The sequence below is a fragment of the Aquarana catesbeiana genome, linkage group LG03 (genome assembly GCF_042186555.1).
Source record: "Aquarana catesbeiana isolate 2022-GZ linkage group LG03, ASM4218655v1, whole genome shotgun sequence".
NCBI lineage: Eukaryota > Metazoa > Chordata > Amphibia > Anura > Ranidae > Aquarana > Aquarana catesbeiana.
This window is the reverse complement of record NC_133326.1, coordinates 667,153,525-667,171,370: the sequence shown is the minus strand read 5'-3', so window position 1 is coordinate 667,171,370 and position 17,846 is coordinate 667,153,525. Positions and strand designations below refer to the sequence as shown.

Below are 17,846 nucleotides of genomic sequence, written 5' to 3'. Positions count from 1 at the left end.
AAAAGATTAGAAATATGTCCCAATATTTATGGACATGACTGGCTCAGCTACCATTAATGTAGACCATAAGAATGATCAACTTCTCAAGGCAAAAAAAAATGATTTGCTCAAATTCAGTGGATTGACTAAACTGTGCATTTTAGTGCAGTTTAGCACAATACAATTATTGTACTGTAATGCCAATATCCTAACCTCCATACAGCTGCCAAGGAATGCAAGGCAGGGCTGAACATATTCCTTCCAGAGTACACTAAAACCCTAAAAATTTGAAGAAAACACAAGCGTAGGGCTTGTCATTTACTTCCACCTCCCATGCAGGATATTATTTTCTTCAAAACTACAAGTGCACTTTAATAATGGCATTGTCATCCGCTTGCATGTCTCCTTTCATCATTCATAGAACAAAGTCACATTTTTATGTTGTCATGCCTCCATCCTCTAAGATGTGTTTTATAAACTTTTCATGTTCCTATTAAGAAATCGGTTCCACCAAAAGGGTTCTTAGTTCAGTGACCATAATTATGTATAATCCTAAAATAGATATTATGATTTCAGTGGGGGTTCATGGGTTAAATAGCCAGAGGCATTTTACTATCATGGGAACGCAGCCTATCAATTAACCAAAGACCGGTGCCATCTCTGAGACACTTCATATTCAAGTCCAAGTCATTCCAGTGACACCAATGACACTTTGGGGGAGATTTATTCTATGTAGCTATGCATAGTAACCAATCAGCTTCTAGGTTTTATTGTCAAACTTAATTAAACAAGCTGAAGTTAGAAGCTGATTGGTTACTATGCTCAGCTGCACCAGTTTTAGTAAATCTCCCCCTATATATTCATGAGAGAATGGCTCGTCCATTCACCAGAGACCAGCGACATCACCAACACTTCATATTCATGAGAATACAGCCTGTCCAATCACTAAAAGCCAGTGACATGACTGACACTTCATACTAATAACGCCGCCTGTAAATTGAGTAAAGACTAGTGGCAACCGCCTACACTTTTTTAAAACATGGTCTGTCCATTCACTAGAGACCAGTGGTATCACCAACGGTTTATGAGAACACAGCCCCTCTATTCACTAGAGACCAGTGACACCACCGACACTTCATGAGAACATGGTTTGTCCATTCACTAGAGACCAGTGATATCACCAACACTTCATTAAAACATGGTCTGTCCATTTACTAGAGACCAGTGACATCACCGAAACGTCATTAAAACATGGTCTGTCCATTCACTGGAGACCAGTGACATCACCAATGGTTCATGAGAACGCAGCCCATCCATTCACTTGTCTCTGGTTACTAGACACCAGTGACATCATCTGAACTTCATGAGAACACAGCCCATCCATTCAATAGAGACCAGTGACCTCACCAACACTTCATGAGAACATGGTCTGCCCATTTACTAGAGACCAGTGCCATCATTCACACTTCATATTCACAAGAACACAGCCCATGCATTTTTAGAGACCAGTGACTTCACCAACCATCACTTCATATTAAAAATGCAGCCTGTCCATTCACTAGAGATCAGTGACATTGCTGACACTTCACATTCATGAGAATGCAGCCCATTCCATCACTAGAGACCAGTGACTTCACCAACACTTCATTTTCATAAGAACTTAGCCAGTCCCGTTCATTAAAGGCCAGTGATAATCACCTACACATCATGAGAACATGGTCCATTCATTCCCTAGTGACCAGTTACATCATTAACACTCATGATAACACAGCCCATCTATTCACTAAAGACCGGTGACAATCACCTACACTTCATGAGAACATGGCCTGTCAATTCACTAGAGGCCAATGACGTCACTGAGACTTCATATTCATGAGAATGCAGCTCATCTATTCACTAGTGACCTCACTGAAGCTTCATATTCGTGAGAACATAGCCCATACAATCATTGGAGACCAGTGACATCACTGACACTTTTTTTTTGTGAGAACACAGCCTATTTACTGAAGGGCAGTGACATCACTGATGCTTCTAATTCAGAAAAACTGAGTGGACAGAAGATAAAATGACAAGAGCGGTCACTTTTAGCATGTGATTCGGCTGAAAAGCTTGCACATACAGTATTTCAAAAGGAAACATCATTCTACATGTGAGCGAAAACACTTCTTAGGCCTGTCTTGGTTACCACACCATTAGGTTTTGACCACCTGCTGTGATACAACAGCCAATGAAGACCTGTTCTAAAGCAGAACATTAGTAGGACAAGAGCCTAGGGGCCATTTTAAACAGCTGATTCTATCAGCAGTAATGCCGCGTACACACGAGCGGACTTTACGGCAGACTTTGCCCGGCGGACTTTTCAACTGACTTTATGACGGACTTTCTGAATGAACGGACTTGCCTACCCACAATCCACCAAAGTCCGTCGAATTCGTATGTGATAACGTACGACCGGACTAAAACAAGGAAGTTCATAGCCAGTAGCCAATAGTTGCCCTAGCGTGGCTTTTTGTCCGTCGAACCAGCATACAGACAAGCGGACTTTTCGACCGGACTCGAGTTTGACGGAAAGATTTAAAACATGTTTCAAATCTAAGTCCATCCAACTTTTGAGAAAACAAAGTCCGCTGGAGCCCACACACTATCGAATTGTCCGACGAAATCCCGTCTGCTGGGCAAAATCTGCCGTAAAGTCCGCTCGTGTGTACGCGGCATAAGACGCTACTAGCAGCAGGATCATGAAAATTAGACTTTCATTATTACTAGTGGAAATGGCTCCAACACTGCTGTAAACCCTTTAGGAACTTCATCATTAGCATGAAGGCATTGATGAAGCGACATATTACTGGTTGGGGCAACAATATAGTGACTCCATAGGATGGTGTAAGTAAAATTTTAGCAATTGTTTTGCTGGGGAAGGAAACTTCCATCCATCATGGACTTCTTGAACTAAATAGTGTTACATGGTGTTAACTAGAGGACGGGCAACATGGAAGTGCTGAACTATGGTGGTAGCAGTCATTACCAATCCTGGTAAGACTAACAGGTTCACTTTATAGGAGGCACTTAAAGCAGTCAGTACTCGGCTTCCTCCGACACCCCTGCCACATTCCAATAAATCTGAATCTTATACAGGTCTATACATACTACCACATGGCAGAGCTCAGGGCCAATTGACCTACCAGCATGTCTTTGGAGCGTTCAAGGAAACCAGAGAAACCCATGCAGAACATGGAGAACCTGCAAACTCCACACAGATAGCGTCTTGGTTGGGATTTGAGCCATCAACCCTAGAGCTGTTAGATGGAAGTACTAACCACTTACCCACTGTCCACTGTCCTGCCTATATGTTTGCTTACTGCTGAAATAACAATAAAAAAAATTAACTGCAGGGTGGATTGTAAGATGACAGAGGAAGAGCTCCAGCTGATTGACAGCCTCAGCTCTATTCCTATGTGCTGTGTGAAGGGGGCGTGTCCCTTTCCTCCAATCAGCTCTCAGAGCTCTTTTCACTGAAGTAACTTCAGCTCTCCAGATTGTAAGATATCGGGTTGAGGTCAGGACTCTGTGCAGGCCAGTCAAGTTCCTCCACCCCAAACTCGCTTTTCTATGTCTTTATGGACCTTGCTTTGTGCACTGGTCTAAATCATTTGGTGGAGGGGGGATTATGGTGTTGGGTTGTTTTTCAGGGGTTGGACTTGGCCCCTTAGGTCCAGTGAAGGGAATTCTTAAGGCGTCAGCATACCAAGACATTTTGGACAATTTTATGCTCCCAACTTTATGTGAACAGTTTGGAAATGGCCCCTTCCTGTTCCAATATGACTGTGCACCAGTACACAAAGCAAGGTCCATAAAGAGATGAGTAAGTTTGGGGTGGGGGAACTTGACTGACCTGACCTCAACCCGATAGAACACCTTTGGGATGATATAGAGCACAGACTGCGAGCCAGGCCTTCTCATCCAATATCAGTGCCTGACTTCACAAATGCGCTTCTGGAAGAATGGTCAAACATTCCCATAGACACGCTCCTAAACTCAATATTGAACCCTACGAACTAAGACTGGGATGCCATTGACTTTCATGTGCTTGTAAAGGCAAGTGTCCCAATACTTTTGACAATATAGTGTATATGAAAACTGGATCATCACACCTATCCAGTCCACACACCCCTTTTAAGGTTACAGCTTCCACTCCTCTTCACTCACAAGATTTGGAAGTTTGGCTGTGAGAAATTTCACCCATATGAAAAAAAAAAAAAAGAAATTTCACCCATTCATCTACAAAAGCATTTGTGAGGTACTTATATATGATATGAAGATCTCTCGTTCAAATTAAGTCCCAGCGGTGTTCAATAGGGTTGCAGTCAGGGTTGTGCGCAAGCCACTCCAGTCTTGTCTAAAACAAACTCATTGATCCATGTCTTTAGGGGGCTGGCTTTGTGCACAGGATCACAGTCATGCTAGAACAGAAAATAGATGTTCCTCAAACTGTTGCCCAAAATGTTTTTCTATGCTTCGGCATCCACAGTGCCCTTCAATGGAAACACCCCAACTCAATCATTTGGAGGAGTGTTCACATACTTTTAGCCTTATAGAACATATCCATTCAGGTAGGCCCTTTGCACTACACAAGTGTTGGCAAATCTAGGAGCGTACAAGGACTCTTGTTAGTGTCTGAACGCTTTCCTTTACATACAAGTTAAAGGAAATGTGAAAGAGCCTCATGGAACTTATTGCAGATCAGAAGCAGGTCAGCAGGTCCGTAAAGGAGCTCAGAAACATCTTAAACCAGAAGCTAAATGCACCTAAAATCATGCGGCATTTGGCCATCTACACAAGGAGATTGTATGATGAAATTATAATGTGGCAATAAATTTAGACTACTGTTGCCTCAAACTACTGAATTTCAGGCCAACCAACATCCAACCCATCCACCATTTTATCTCCAGACTTTGAAAAATAAGAAACACCTCAGACTTGAAGCAGTGATTTTCATTTATTCCTTCTCTGTCCTGTCTTTATCTTCTGTCTCTGTCCCACCTCCCTTCTTCTTTGTATCCTTCCTCCATTGCTCTTTCCCCCTCGCAGATAACATCGATGAAGCTGAACGCCAGTGGAAGGTGGAGTTCCACCGCTGGAGTGCCTACATGATGCGCTGGAAGAACCAGTTTGACCATTACAGCAAGCAGGAGCGCTGCAGTGAGCTGTGACATCACTGTGACATCACATCACTATCGCCCGCCGACTCTCCTGCTCTTCCGGCAAGGAAACAAGAAACTGTGGCAAACTGTGACATCACCACGCCGTCCCTCAGGCCACTTGTGCGAAGATCAGGGGAGTTTTTGTACATTGTATCATTACTGTGACATCACTACACTCACACTCAATCATAGGTTGTAGAACCACTTCACACTTATGGACATTGTTGACATCAATCAATGTGATGGTTCCTGCCTCTTGTATGTACTGTATGTTCCACCCCCCTCCCTGAAGTCCTTCAACTTGGGGGGCATTTTTCATCCCTGTACGATGCTGTGACCCTTCCTTCTTTCCCTTTCCGCATGTCCATTTGTATATAGTGTTTGAAGATATAAAGATATAAATATATATATATAATTATATATATATACATATTTCTAATATATATATTGAGGGAGATTTATGTATGTAGTATTTATTTGTGATGCTGTGTATGTCAGAACCTAAAGGAACCAACCCCCCACCCCATCTCATGCCAAAGCCACAGTGCCCCTTTAATAGGTAAGTCCACCCAAACTGATTTTTAATTTATGGGTGCACATGGTGGACAGGTCAGTTCATGAAATGCCTTCTTATATCTCTTGAGGACACCAGAGGCAAATTCTGTATGTCCTGATTCCCAGCTACGCCTTTCCACTACATCAGTTTCATGTTATTCTCTGGATATTTGGTTATTTTATATTATAGTTACGGTTATAAGTAACAAGGAGGTCTTGCCATGGGTGTCCCTTTAGAGATGTAACAGGCCAGTGAACCATTCAGCCCACTATGTGTCTACCCATGACTGCTTTGAGTGGACTGACACTTTAAGTTGGATTAGACATGATCATACTTTCTTTATCATTGCTTTTAAACTATCCCATGATACACACCCTGTATAAAAATGGAAGAGATAGAAACATCTGCTGCCCTTAGCAGCCCATAAGGCTGTAGCTGCCATTTTGCTAAGGCAGCCTAGAAGAGAAAAGCTGTTGACTGGTTGGAGTTTGTTGCCCATACCAACCAGTTTGAATCTTCTGCAGTTTTTATATGTGATGCTTGCTACCTTTACACACAACTGGGTGAGTCCACTTGGGCAGTTCTGCAGGTGCTGAACCGTAATACCTACCATGCAATGCCAGCCAGCTGGGAGCTAGGTGCCAACAGGCCACTTAGGCCAAGTGGAAGCCATATTTTACTGTCCAGTCCTGCACCAACATGTCATCAGGTTCAAGGTTACTTGAACTGGGCTGTCTATGAGGCTGACGTATGAAAAAGTGAAGCTGTTGTCCACCTCGACCAAACTCTTAACTTCAGTTGAAACTTTGAAATGCTACAGTCCTCCCAAGAAGCAAATAAAATGAATGGTAGTTCCCTAAAAACGTTCATTCCAGCACCGATCCCACACTGACCAAATTATTTCAGCTGTAGCATGATTAATAGCCATAGCTAGAATGTTTCCCTTAAAGTGGGCCTTAAAATTGATTAAAATTAGTTTCACCTTCACTGGTTTTATGGAGTGCAATATGGAGTGTGTTGGCAGTGCTCACAGAGGTTTTAAAAGGGGGCTTCCAAAGTGCCTTCCTGATGCCCTCCAACCATGATCTCAGGAGAAAAAGTCGGTATATTGAGCAATACACACACCAGCACTCGACCTCACGTTACTGCAGATGCTGCCTTGAGTATCTTACCTTCTCTGCAGGCCAATTGCTTCTCTAAACCTTCCAACCCCACCCATAGTGACCATAATGAAGCCATAAAGGAGCCCATCTGTAATCTTTTTATGTAAGAATTGTATTCTTGCAAATCCTCCCAACACAGAGGTTGCAGATGTTGACCCTCCAGTTTTAAGGAGAAACCCTAAGATGTACTTAGAGGATGAACCTTTGGTGGTGGCGAGTGTGTTGGGTGATACGGGATATTGCTTTGGTTGTCATAACTCAGCCACTATACAGAACGACTCTATACATGGCGTGATGGGACGTGCAGTTCCACAATGGCTGGCAAGCCCAGAACTGGCCAAGTGGTGTCACCATATATCATATAATGAATGGCTGTCAATGTTTAGTCATATAGCTATAAATCTATATATTTTATGTGTCCAAATGATATATAAAGAGATCTATATAAAAAAAAATATATCTATACGTGTATGTGCACTATATTCAGAACACCCGACCCCCCCAAATAATTTTATAGGCACAATATATATTTACCACTCATCATGTGACTTATTTTTGTGAAATTATCAATACATGTATACATTACAACATTTTAACCAGTTTATTTAGATCAATCTAAAAGAAAAAAAAAGCGTTTCCCATAATGGCCAATCATTGCTAGCATGGTTGTTAAGATGAAAGCTAGCTGTCTGGTTGGTCGAATCTCACTTTCCGTTATGTAAGCCCCAGTGAAAATAAAAGGGCTACAACATGTCACCAATCAGATGTTGGCTTTTTATTTTTTTGAATAGCTAGCAAAATGTGACCTTTCTTCTTAATGGCTGCTGCCTTGGATTGCTAGCGCTAACATGGCACAAACCTTGGACATTGACCATAAACCCTGCAGTTAAGTCATTTTCATTTAAAAAAAAAAAAAACACTACCATGTAGTTTATTTTGCTGTTAGCATTACCAAACAGACAATAGAACTGTGATGTAATATCGACTAATCATAATTGTGTTTTCGCAAGCCTGCGTGCCAGACTGGCGAAAACTAGACTCTGATTGGTTGTTAGGATCTGCAGGACCTAAGTGCTTTTTGAACAGTGTTATTAAATAATATTTTACTTGTGCAATAATTTATCTGAATATTCATCAGGTGTACGGTCCTCGAATTATATTATGGATGAAACAATGGTTATATATAAATATTAAAATAGTTTTTAATCGTCTTGTGACCTTACCAATAGGCTATATGCAGAATTTAATCCACACCGTAACATAGTGCTACCACAATTACATTTTCGGGTAATTACAGGTGTATCGAGTAAGAGCAATATGCAAGATACTGTTACCCATTGTGACCAATCCAAATTCATCTTTGACTGATTTAACATCAACTGCTATGGTTACTGCACTTGCATTTTAGATTTTTCCCTTTACCCTACCCCCTCTTTCTCAAATTTATGTACATGGAGGCTTATTGTGCACTGAGTTTCTCTTAACAATCTGAAAGCTTTGCCAGTGAAAATAGCAACATTCATGATGAAGGATTTAACGGCATTAAACATCAAATGGGACAGCATAGGGCCACTTTTTTTTCTATGTTTTTTTATTCTGAGTTGGTGCTGAATGCAGATTACAACAGCCGCCCATGACAGGGCCCATCATGGATGCTGCAGCAGATGTTCTCTGGGTAATGTTCGCAATGGGCCCACAGGAGCTGAACTGCTCATAATTATCACAATGACCCCTGACTCCTGTCTGCTTCTCCAAATGCATGATAAACCCACCATAGAGGAATTTGATGCATGCATGTGGACAGTGTAAAGCACAGGGCTCAATGATCTATGTTTCCGGGGTGGTTCGGTAGAGGTCGACCCAACATCTGAGACATCTTTGTAGTTTATACCCGTGTAAACAGAAAGCCTCCATTATGCCAAGGGCCTTATTATACCCCCCAATGCTTTGTGTTCTGGCTTCCCTTCTTGCCCCTACAATCAAAGCGGTAGACCAAGGGCCTCTCTGTAACCTTGTGGTCATGAGGAACAAGGCTTGTATTTGAATTGTTCAATAAACAAGATAAAACCTCACAGTCTTTGTCAGCGTATCTTTTTCACTAAGAAAATAATTGGGTCATCAGAGTTCCCTGGGTGTTACATAGTAGACATTTCTGACGTAAAGTAGAACTACAGGGGGTCCCCTAGTTACAAACATCCGACTTACAAACGACTCCTACTTACAAACGGGGGGAGACAACAGGAAGTGAGAGGAAATCTACCCCTAGGAAGGGAAATTCACTCCTGTAAGATCTATTATGGGGAAAAGGAACCTCTATCACCAAGGCTTGTTTCCACAACAACCCAAAATTTTCAAAATCCAATTGTCATTGGGACAGAAAGTGAGGTGAAATCTTCTGAAGAGGAGCACAGACAGCAAAACAAATGTTAAAGGGGTGATAACCCTTCACTATGCTATCCAAAAAGCTTAAAAATAGTTTTTTTGGCTGGAGCTACACTTAAAAAATGTACGTGTTCCGACTTACAAATAGATTCAACTTAAGAACAAACCTACAGTCCCTAACTTGTTTGTAACCCGGGGACCCCCTGTATAGGGAAACCTTAGAAATGGCTTTTTTAACCCTTTTTTGTCTGATACATATCAATTACTTTATTTCTCATCTGTTCTTGAACCTCTTTAGATCGTGGCATGACGTGTTGCTTTTTTGAGATCTTTTAGCGTGCTTCACTTTGTCAGACATCGTTTATTTAAAGAGGAAGTAAACCCTGATGGGGTTTACTTCCTCTTTGTTTCCCTGGTAAAGCATAAAGGGCTACTATGCATCGCATAGTAGACCGTTATGTGTCACTTACCTGACACAGGAGCCTGCAATGTCTATCTTCTTCCTGGGTATCGTGGCTCCGGCGCTGTGATTGGCTGGAGCCGCGATGACGTCACTCCCGCGCATGGGAGCCGCCGCTAACGGCATATCGCCATTAGCAGCGGCATGATCAGTGCGCCTGCGCGCCGCTGTCTACGGTGCATGCGCCGTAGACAGCAGTGCCTGTCTTTCTGCAAATATCTCCTAAACCATGTAGGTTTAGGAGATATTTCTTGAACCTACAGGTAAGCCTTAATCTAGGCTTACCTGTAGGTCAAAGTGGTCTGTAAGGGTTTACAACCACTTTAAGTGATTTCTTGATTCCACGGGTCTGGCAGTAATCAGGCCTGGGTGTGGAAAGAGTAATGTGGTTAATCACAGTTCATTCATGATATATCAGGGATGGGGATGTCAATTACTTTTTTCACATAGGGTCAGGCAGGTTTGGACAGCTTTTTTACCTTAATAAATATAATCATTATTTAAAAATTGCATTTTGTATATACTTGGGTTATCTTTGTGTAATATTAAAATCTGTTTGATGATCTGAATCATTTAAGTGTGAAAAATCTGCAAAAAAATAAATAAAAATCAGGAGTATAAAATACTTTTTCTCAGCACTGTATAAATAAAAATGTGCTAAACGAGAAACACCAATGTGTAAAATATTGAAATTAACGGTGTACAATAAACAAAAAGTCCATGTGTCTTCTTAAACCAGGGGTCGCAAACTGGCGGCCCTCCAGCTGTTGCAAAACTACAAGTCCCATCATGTGGGAGTCATGCTTGTAACTGTCAGCCTTGCAATGCCTCATGGGACTGGAGGGCCGCCAGTTTGAGACCCCTGTCTTAAACAATCCACATAGAGGACAATACTGTGCACCCCTGGATAGTAAGCAAACCTACACCACAAATGCTTCACAAGAGGCTTGCCGGAACTAAAAGACTCTCAAACCATAAAGAGGTCATGTAAGGCATATGTTCACAGATAGATCCACCTCAGCTGTATAGCACAAAGACCACTTTTGGTTGTAGAGTGGATTCACACAGTGGATCACAGAGAGGTACTCGTTTGATTCATGTAGGATCATCAAACACTCCAAGCGTCACCATACAAGGCACCAGCTGGTATTTAGGTCTTGTTCACACAGCCCATGCAATAATGTTCATGGAAAAGAGAGAAGGAGACCCACACGCCACATAGTGTAAATCAGCTAAAAACTGAAATCACAACTGAAATCACGTGACTAAATGCCTACGTACATAGTAACATGACCACCTGGATTAGGAGATGATCAAGTGACTTCACATGCAGCATACTTGTTTCAGGTCAGTCACTTAGAAAGCATTGAAGGCAAAGGATCAACATGACAGGCAAGTAACAAGGTACATAATGAAAACTGATGTCCACTACATGGCTAAAATATGTACATAGCCCTCTAAACCAGTGGTCTCCAAACTGCGGCCCAGATGTGGCCCTTTGCTTGCCTTTATCTGGCCCTTGGGTCACTATTCCATCAACTGACGCCATTGATAGGGCACTATTCTTCCCATTGATACCAACAATGGAGCACTATTCCTCCCATTAAAACCAATAATGGGGTGTTGTTTATGCCCACTGATGGGAATTTTCTAATCCCACTGGCCACAATCTGGCCCCCACTAAAGCCTGAAGGACAGAAAATTGGCCCTTTGCTTAGAAAGTTTGGAGACTCCTACTCTAAACTATTGCGTTCAGATGTTTCCAGTGATGGGTTAATGCAACATACACATTTTAGACAATTGAGCTCTTCCAAGCCTGTGGCAACAGTTTGGAGAAGGCCCTTTTCTGTTCAGGCATGACTGTGCCCTTGTGCACAAAGCCAGCTCCATAAAGACATTGTTTTATGAGTTTGGTGTAGAATGGCCTGTACCAAGCCCTGACCTAAACCCTACTGAACACCTTTGGGATAAATTGGAACTCCAATCAGGAACCAGGAATTCTCATCCAGCTTCAGTACCTGACTTTATAAATGTTCTTTTGGCTGTATAAGCACAAATGTCCACAGCCACCCTCCACAATCTTATGCAAAGCCTTCCCAGAAGAGAGGAGGCCGTTATAGCTGCAAAGAGGGAGAGCATCTCCATGGTTAAGTAATGGGAAGGCCAACAAGTGTGTTTGTTAGGTCTCCAAAAATTTGTGGTTAGGATATATTTCCTATAATAGGCTTCTTTACACTACGAGCTTCAAAGGGTCGACCCCTCTTATTAGACCCTTGATCGTAATTTAGAGTTTCTTTTACTGTGTACACTCATTGCATATGTATTTGACCAAGTGATTGGCATTCCATTTAAAGCAGGGGCTCCAAACTATCTAAACAAAGGGCCAGTTTACTGTCTTTCAGACTTCAGGGGAGCTAGACTGTGGCCAGTGGGAGTAGAAAATGCCCCAGCGTCAGTGGGAGTAGACAATGTCTCAGGTTTAGTGGTCAGTGGGAGTAAAAAAAATTACATAACGCCTGTGCCCAATAGGTGAAGGAACAGTGCCCTATCATTGGTATTAGTGGGAGGAATAAGGCCCCAATGTTAGTGTCAGTGGGAAGAATAGTGCCCAATCGTTTATATCAGTGGGGGGGGGGCAATAGTGCCCTATTGTCGGTGATAGTAGAAGGAATATGGCCCCATCATTTGGTGTCAGTGGAAAGAATGGTTCCCAATCATTGGTGTCAATGGGAGGATTGGTGCCTCAGTGGTGTCAGTGGAAGGAATTGTGCCCCTCTGTTGGTGTCTGTGTAAGGAAAGGTGCCTCATCAATGGTGTCAGTGGGAGAAATAATGCTATATATCAGTGAGAAGAACAGTGCCCGAGGTCAGAATAAAAGCAAGCAAAAGGCCACATTTGGCCCACGGGCCGCAGTTTGGAGATCACTGATTTAAAGTAAATAAATAACTACGTTGGAATCTTTCTTTACCAATATCTTAACCTGATTCATTAGCATTTCAGGAAAGATTCTGTTGAGCCGGGCCCAAGGTTTGCTGTGGTTCTCTTTCTCTGTTGCTGTTACTGGACATTCTTTATGATATCCTGAAACAGAAGATCAAACACCAGCAGGCACAGGATAAAATGTCTCCTAACAAGAATAAGACAGCTGCAAGCCAAATCAAGCCTCGTACTAAGATCCCTGCCAGAAGGGCGCTGTAATCATATACTGCCTGCCGGGCAATAGATGTGCTGCATCTGCAATCCATCAATGACCTCAATACCTTTCATTCTTTCTGAATTAAGATTAGGGAAAAAGTGAAGGTAAAATGTCTGTGTTGCCCATACCAACCAATGAGATTCCAGGCATCCACTGCCTACTACAGGTAGGATAATGACTCCTGGGATCTGGTTAATGTGTTGTATCTGGTTGTTATAGTCAAAGACTATGAGTATGATACAAGGGATGGTCAGAGACTCCAGACATGAAATGCTCAGAGACTGCAGACACGAGACATGAGATGGTCAGAGACTGTAAACATGAGACATGAGATGGTCAGAGACTGCAGACATGAGATGATCAGACTGCAAACATGAGACATGAGATGGCCAGAGACTTCTGACATGATACAAGAGGTCAGAGATTGCACACATGAGACAAGAGATGGTCAAAGACTGCTGACATGAGACAAGAGATGGTCAGAAACTACAGATATGAAATGGTCAGAAACTGGCGACAGGATACAGGAGATGGTCAGAGACAGTTGACATGAGACATGGGATGGTCAGAGACTGCAGACATGAGGCAAGAGATGGCCAGAGACTTCTGACATGATACAAGAGGTCAGAGATTGTAGACATGATACAAGAGATGGTCAGAAATTGTGGACATGAAAAAAGAGATGGTCAGAGATTGCAGACATGATACAAGAGATGGTCAGAGATTGCAGACATGATACAAGAGATGGTCAGAGACTGCAGACATAATACAAGAGATGGTCAGAGATTGTGAACATGATACAAGAGATTGTCAGAGATTGCGCACATGATACAAGAGATGGTCAGAGACTGCAGACATGATATAAGAGATGGTCAGAGATTGCGCACATGATACAAGAGATGGTCAGAGACTGCAGACATAATACAAGAGATGGTCAGAGATTGTGAACATGATACAAGAGATGGCCAGAGATTGCGCACATGATACAAGAGATGGTCAGAGACTGCAGACATGATACAATAGATGGTCAGAGATTGCGCACATGATACAAGAGATGGTCAGAGACTGCAGACATGATACAAGAGATGGTCAGAGATTGCAGACATGATACAAGAGATGGTCAGAGACTGCAGACATAATACAAGAGATGGTCAGAGATTGTGAACATGATACAAGAGATGGTCAGAGATTGCGCACATGATACAAGAGATGGTCAGAGATTGTGAACATGATACAAGAGATGGCCAGAGATTGCGTACATGATACAAGAGATGGTCAGAGACTGCAGACATGATACAAGAGATGGTCAGAGATTGCGCACATAATACAAGAGATGGTCAGAGACTGCAGACATGATACAAGAGATGGTCAGAGATTGCAGACATGATACAAGAGATGGTCAGAGACTGCAGACATAATACAAGAGATGGTCAGAGATTGTGAACATGATACAAGAGATGGTCAGAGATTGCGCACATGATACAAGAGATGGTCAGAGATTGCAGACATGATACAAGAGATGGTCAGAGATTGCGGACATGATACAAGAGATGGTCAGAGACTGAGGATATGCTTCAGTAGACAGACATTTTATCTGAGGGTGCTAGAAATCACTGCTATAACAGGGCAATAGGGAAATATAGATTAGTGTCTGCAGGGCCCCCAAGGGTAGCACAAAAACTGCAAAAGGGCTGCAAGCTGGGACCGGGGCCTTAACATCCAAGATGCTGCCAAAGCCTGGTGAGCTACTGAGGACAGAGTGGTTAGCTGTGAAGGGTTGGGAAAGCCACAAGTGTCGTGTATGGCCTGCCATACTAGTTAATTGTTGTACACGGCCATGCTCTTAGCATTGTTGCTGACCTGTGCATGCACACCCAGCCTATTGTGAAACTTCAGAACACAAAGACACATTTGCCTTTATAAGAGCACGACCGCATACAGCTAATAACTTGGCAGGCTGTACATGGTCCTTACGGTAGTTGTGTAGTGAATATGCCTACAATTATCATGATTACCTCTCCCTAATAGAGACATATTTTGTGATTAAGATCAGTGACATTAGGGAGGTCGCTGGGGGGGGGGCATCAAAATTTTGCTATGGGCCCAATGATCTGTAGTTACACAATTCTAAATATACCATAAGATATTATTTTCCTCTTCCCGGGGATTTTTGTGCTGTGAGAAAATTATGTGTGGGTGGTCTGCTACCATAATTAACAAGCACTGCACTGCTAGGCATGACGTCTAATATTAAGTAGGTTCTCCTTTTGCACCAAAACAGCCCTGACCCATCGAGGCATGGGCTCCACTAGACATCTGGAAGGTATGCTGTGGTATCTGGCACCAAGCAATCAGTAGCAGATCCTATAAGTCCTGCAAGTTGTGAGGTGAGGTATTTATGGATCGAACTTGTTTTTCCAGAACATCCCAAAGATGCTCAATTGGATTGAGATCTGGAGAATTTGGAGGCCAAAAGTCAACACCTCAAACCTGTTGTGTTCTTCAAACTCTTGAACCATTTTTGCAGGGAGCTTTAAAACAAAACCAAATAAATTTACGGCTCAACTTACCGACCAGCCTGCAACCAACCGAATTGTCCGTCTAACAGTTTGCGTTAAAAACAGGGGTTTAGTTTGCACACATTTGCAAATACATGCGTAAGCTACAGAGGCCCGTCAAGGCAACCCAGTATTTTCTGTAGTCCTAACTCTAAATTTAAAGCGCCTCCACAGTGGAAGAACATGCATTTTAATGGATAGGCAGAGGGCAGGTTAGCCTGGAGGGAGCACACCCTTCCTTAAAGGAACAGGGGCGCACTGGACACCCACCATATTCATTGCCCTTCCATGTGCTCCTTGTTGCAAAGGCCAATTATAGGTGAGGACAGTGGCCATTTGTTTGTACTGGCACAGAGCATTATCCTGCTGAAAGAGGTCACTGCCATCAGGGAATACAGTTTCCACGAAGGGATGCACTTGGTCAGCAACATGGTTTAGGTAGGTGGTACATGTCAAAGTAACATCCACATGAATGGCAGGAGCCAAGGTTTCCCAGCAGAACATTGCCCAAAGCATCACACTGCCTTCACCAGCTTGCCTTCTTCCCATACTACATCCTGGTGCCATCTCTTCCCCAGGTAAGTGATGCACACACACCCGGCCATCCACATGATGGAAAAGAAAATGTGATTTATCAGACCAAGCCACCTTCTTCCTTACTCCGTGGTCCAGTTCTGATGCTCACATGCCCATTGTAGGTGCCTTTGGCTGTGGACACAGGTCACTATCAGCACCCTGCGGCTACGCGGCCCCATACACAACAAACTACAATGCCTATTTTTCTGCTTTCAACACATTAACTTCAGGGACAGCATGTTTTCTTGCTGCCTAATATATCCCACCCACTTTCAGATGCCAATGTAACAAGATAAATAGTGGTATTCATTTTACCTGTCAGCGATCTCAATCTTATGGCTGATTGGTGTATTTCCTTGAATTCTGTGGCACGTAGTCACTATGTGGGTAGGCACTGCTGTGTCACACATTACACAGAGCCTGCCTTCTGACCTACAGAGGTGCTAAGAGGAGATTCAAGAGGCAGTACAAGAATCACTGCAGGTACCAAGGGATATGTAGTCCTTAGAATATGAGGAGAATCTGCAAAGCATGCAGGAAGCTGTGGAAAGAGATGGCCAATAGACAGGCAGCACTCACAAAATGAAACAAGATTTTTCAAGTAAGTTTATATTGGATTTTCAGATATACAGTACCTCACAAAAGTGAGTACACCCCTCACATTTTTGTGAACATTTAATTATATCTTTTCATGTGACAACACTGAAGAAATGACACTTTGCTACAATCTAAAGTAGTGAGTGTATAGCTTGTATTACAGTGTAAATTTGATGTCCCCTCAAAATAACTCAACACACAGCCATTAATGTCTAAACCGCTGGCAACAAAAGTGAGTACACCCCTAAGTGAAAATGTCCAAATTGGGCTCTAAGTGTCAATATTTTGTGTGGCCACCATTATTTTCCAGCACTGCCTTAACCCTCTTGGGCATGGAGTTCACCAGAGCTTCACAGGTTGCCACTGGAGTCCTCTTCCACTCCTCCCTGACAACATCACGGAGCTGGTGGATGTTAGAGACCTTGCGCTCCTCCACCTTCCATTTGAGGATGCCCCACAGATGCTAAAATAGGGTTTGGCCAGTCTATCACCTTTACCCTCAGCTACTTTAGCAAGGCAGTGGTCATCTTGGAGGTGTGTTTGGGGTCGTTATCAAGTTGAAATATTGCCTTGCGGCCCAGTCCTTGAAGTAAGGGGTTCATGCTCTGCTTCAGTATGTCACAGCACATGTTGGCATTCATGGTTCCCTCAATGAACTGTAGCTCTCCAGTGCCGGCAGCACTCATGCAGCCCCAGACCATGACACTCCCACCACCATGCTTGACTGTAGGCAAGACACACTTGTCTTTGTACTCCTCACCTGGTTGTCACCACACACGCTTGACACCATCTGAACCAAATAAGTTTATCTTGGTCTCATCAGACCACAGGACATGGTTCCAGTAATCCATGTCCTTAGTCTGCTTGTCTTCAGCAAACTGTTTGCGGGCTTTCTTGTGCATCATCTTTAGAAGAGGCTTCCTTTTGGGATGACAGCCATGCAGACCAATTTGATGCAGCGTGCGGCGTATGGTCTGAGAACTGACAGGCTGACCCCCCACCCCTTCAACCTCTGCAGCAATGCTGGCAGCACTCATACATCTATTTCCAAAAGATAACCTCTGGATATGACACTGAGCACGTGCACTCAACTTCTTTGGTCGATCATGGCGAGGCCTGTTCTGAGTGGAACCTCTTCTGTTAAACTACCGTATGGTCTTGGCCACCATGCTGCAGCT

The 17,846-nt window shown here is 43.0% G+C and overlaps 1 protein-coding gene across 3 annotated transcripts in view; it reads left to right on the top strand.

Annotated features, from left to right (window-relative positions):
• ACHE (acetylcholinesterase (Yt blood group)) overlaps window positions 1–8,971 on the top strand; it is a 177,524-nt gene extending 168,553 nt beyond the window's left edge. For all 3 annotated transcript variants that reach the window (XM_073622842.1, XM_073622840.1, XM_073622843.1), the window contains exon 4: window positions 5,068–8,971. In XM_073622842.1, the coding sequence (XP_073478943.1) occupies window positions 5,068–5,189 (122 nt within the window). In that variant the 3' untranslated portion in view covers window positions 5,190–8,971. The remainder of the gene's footprint in view (window positions 1–5,067) is intronic.
• Window positions 8,972–17,846: the final 8,875 nt, after the last annotated feature.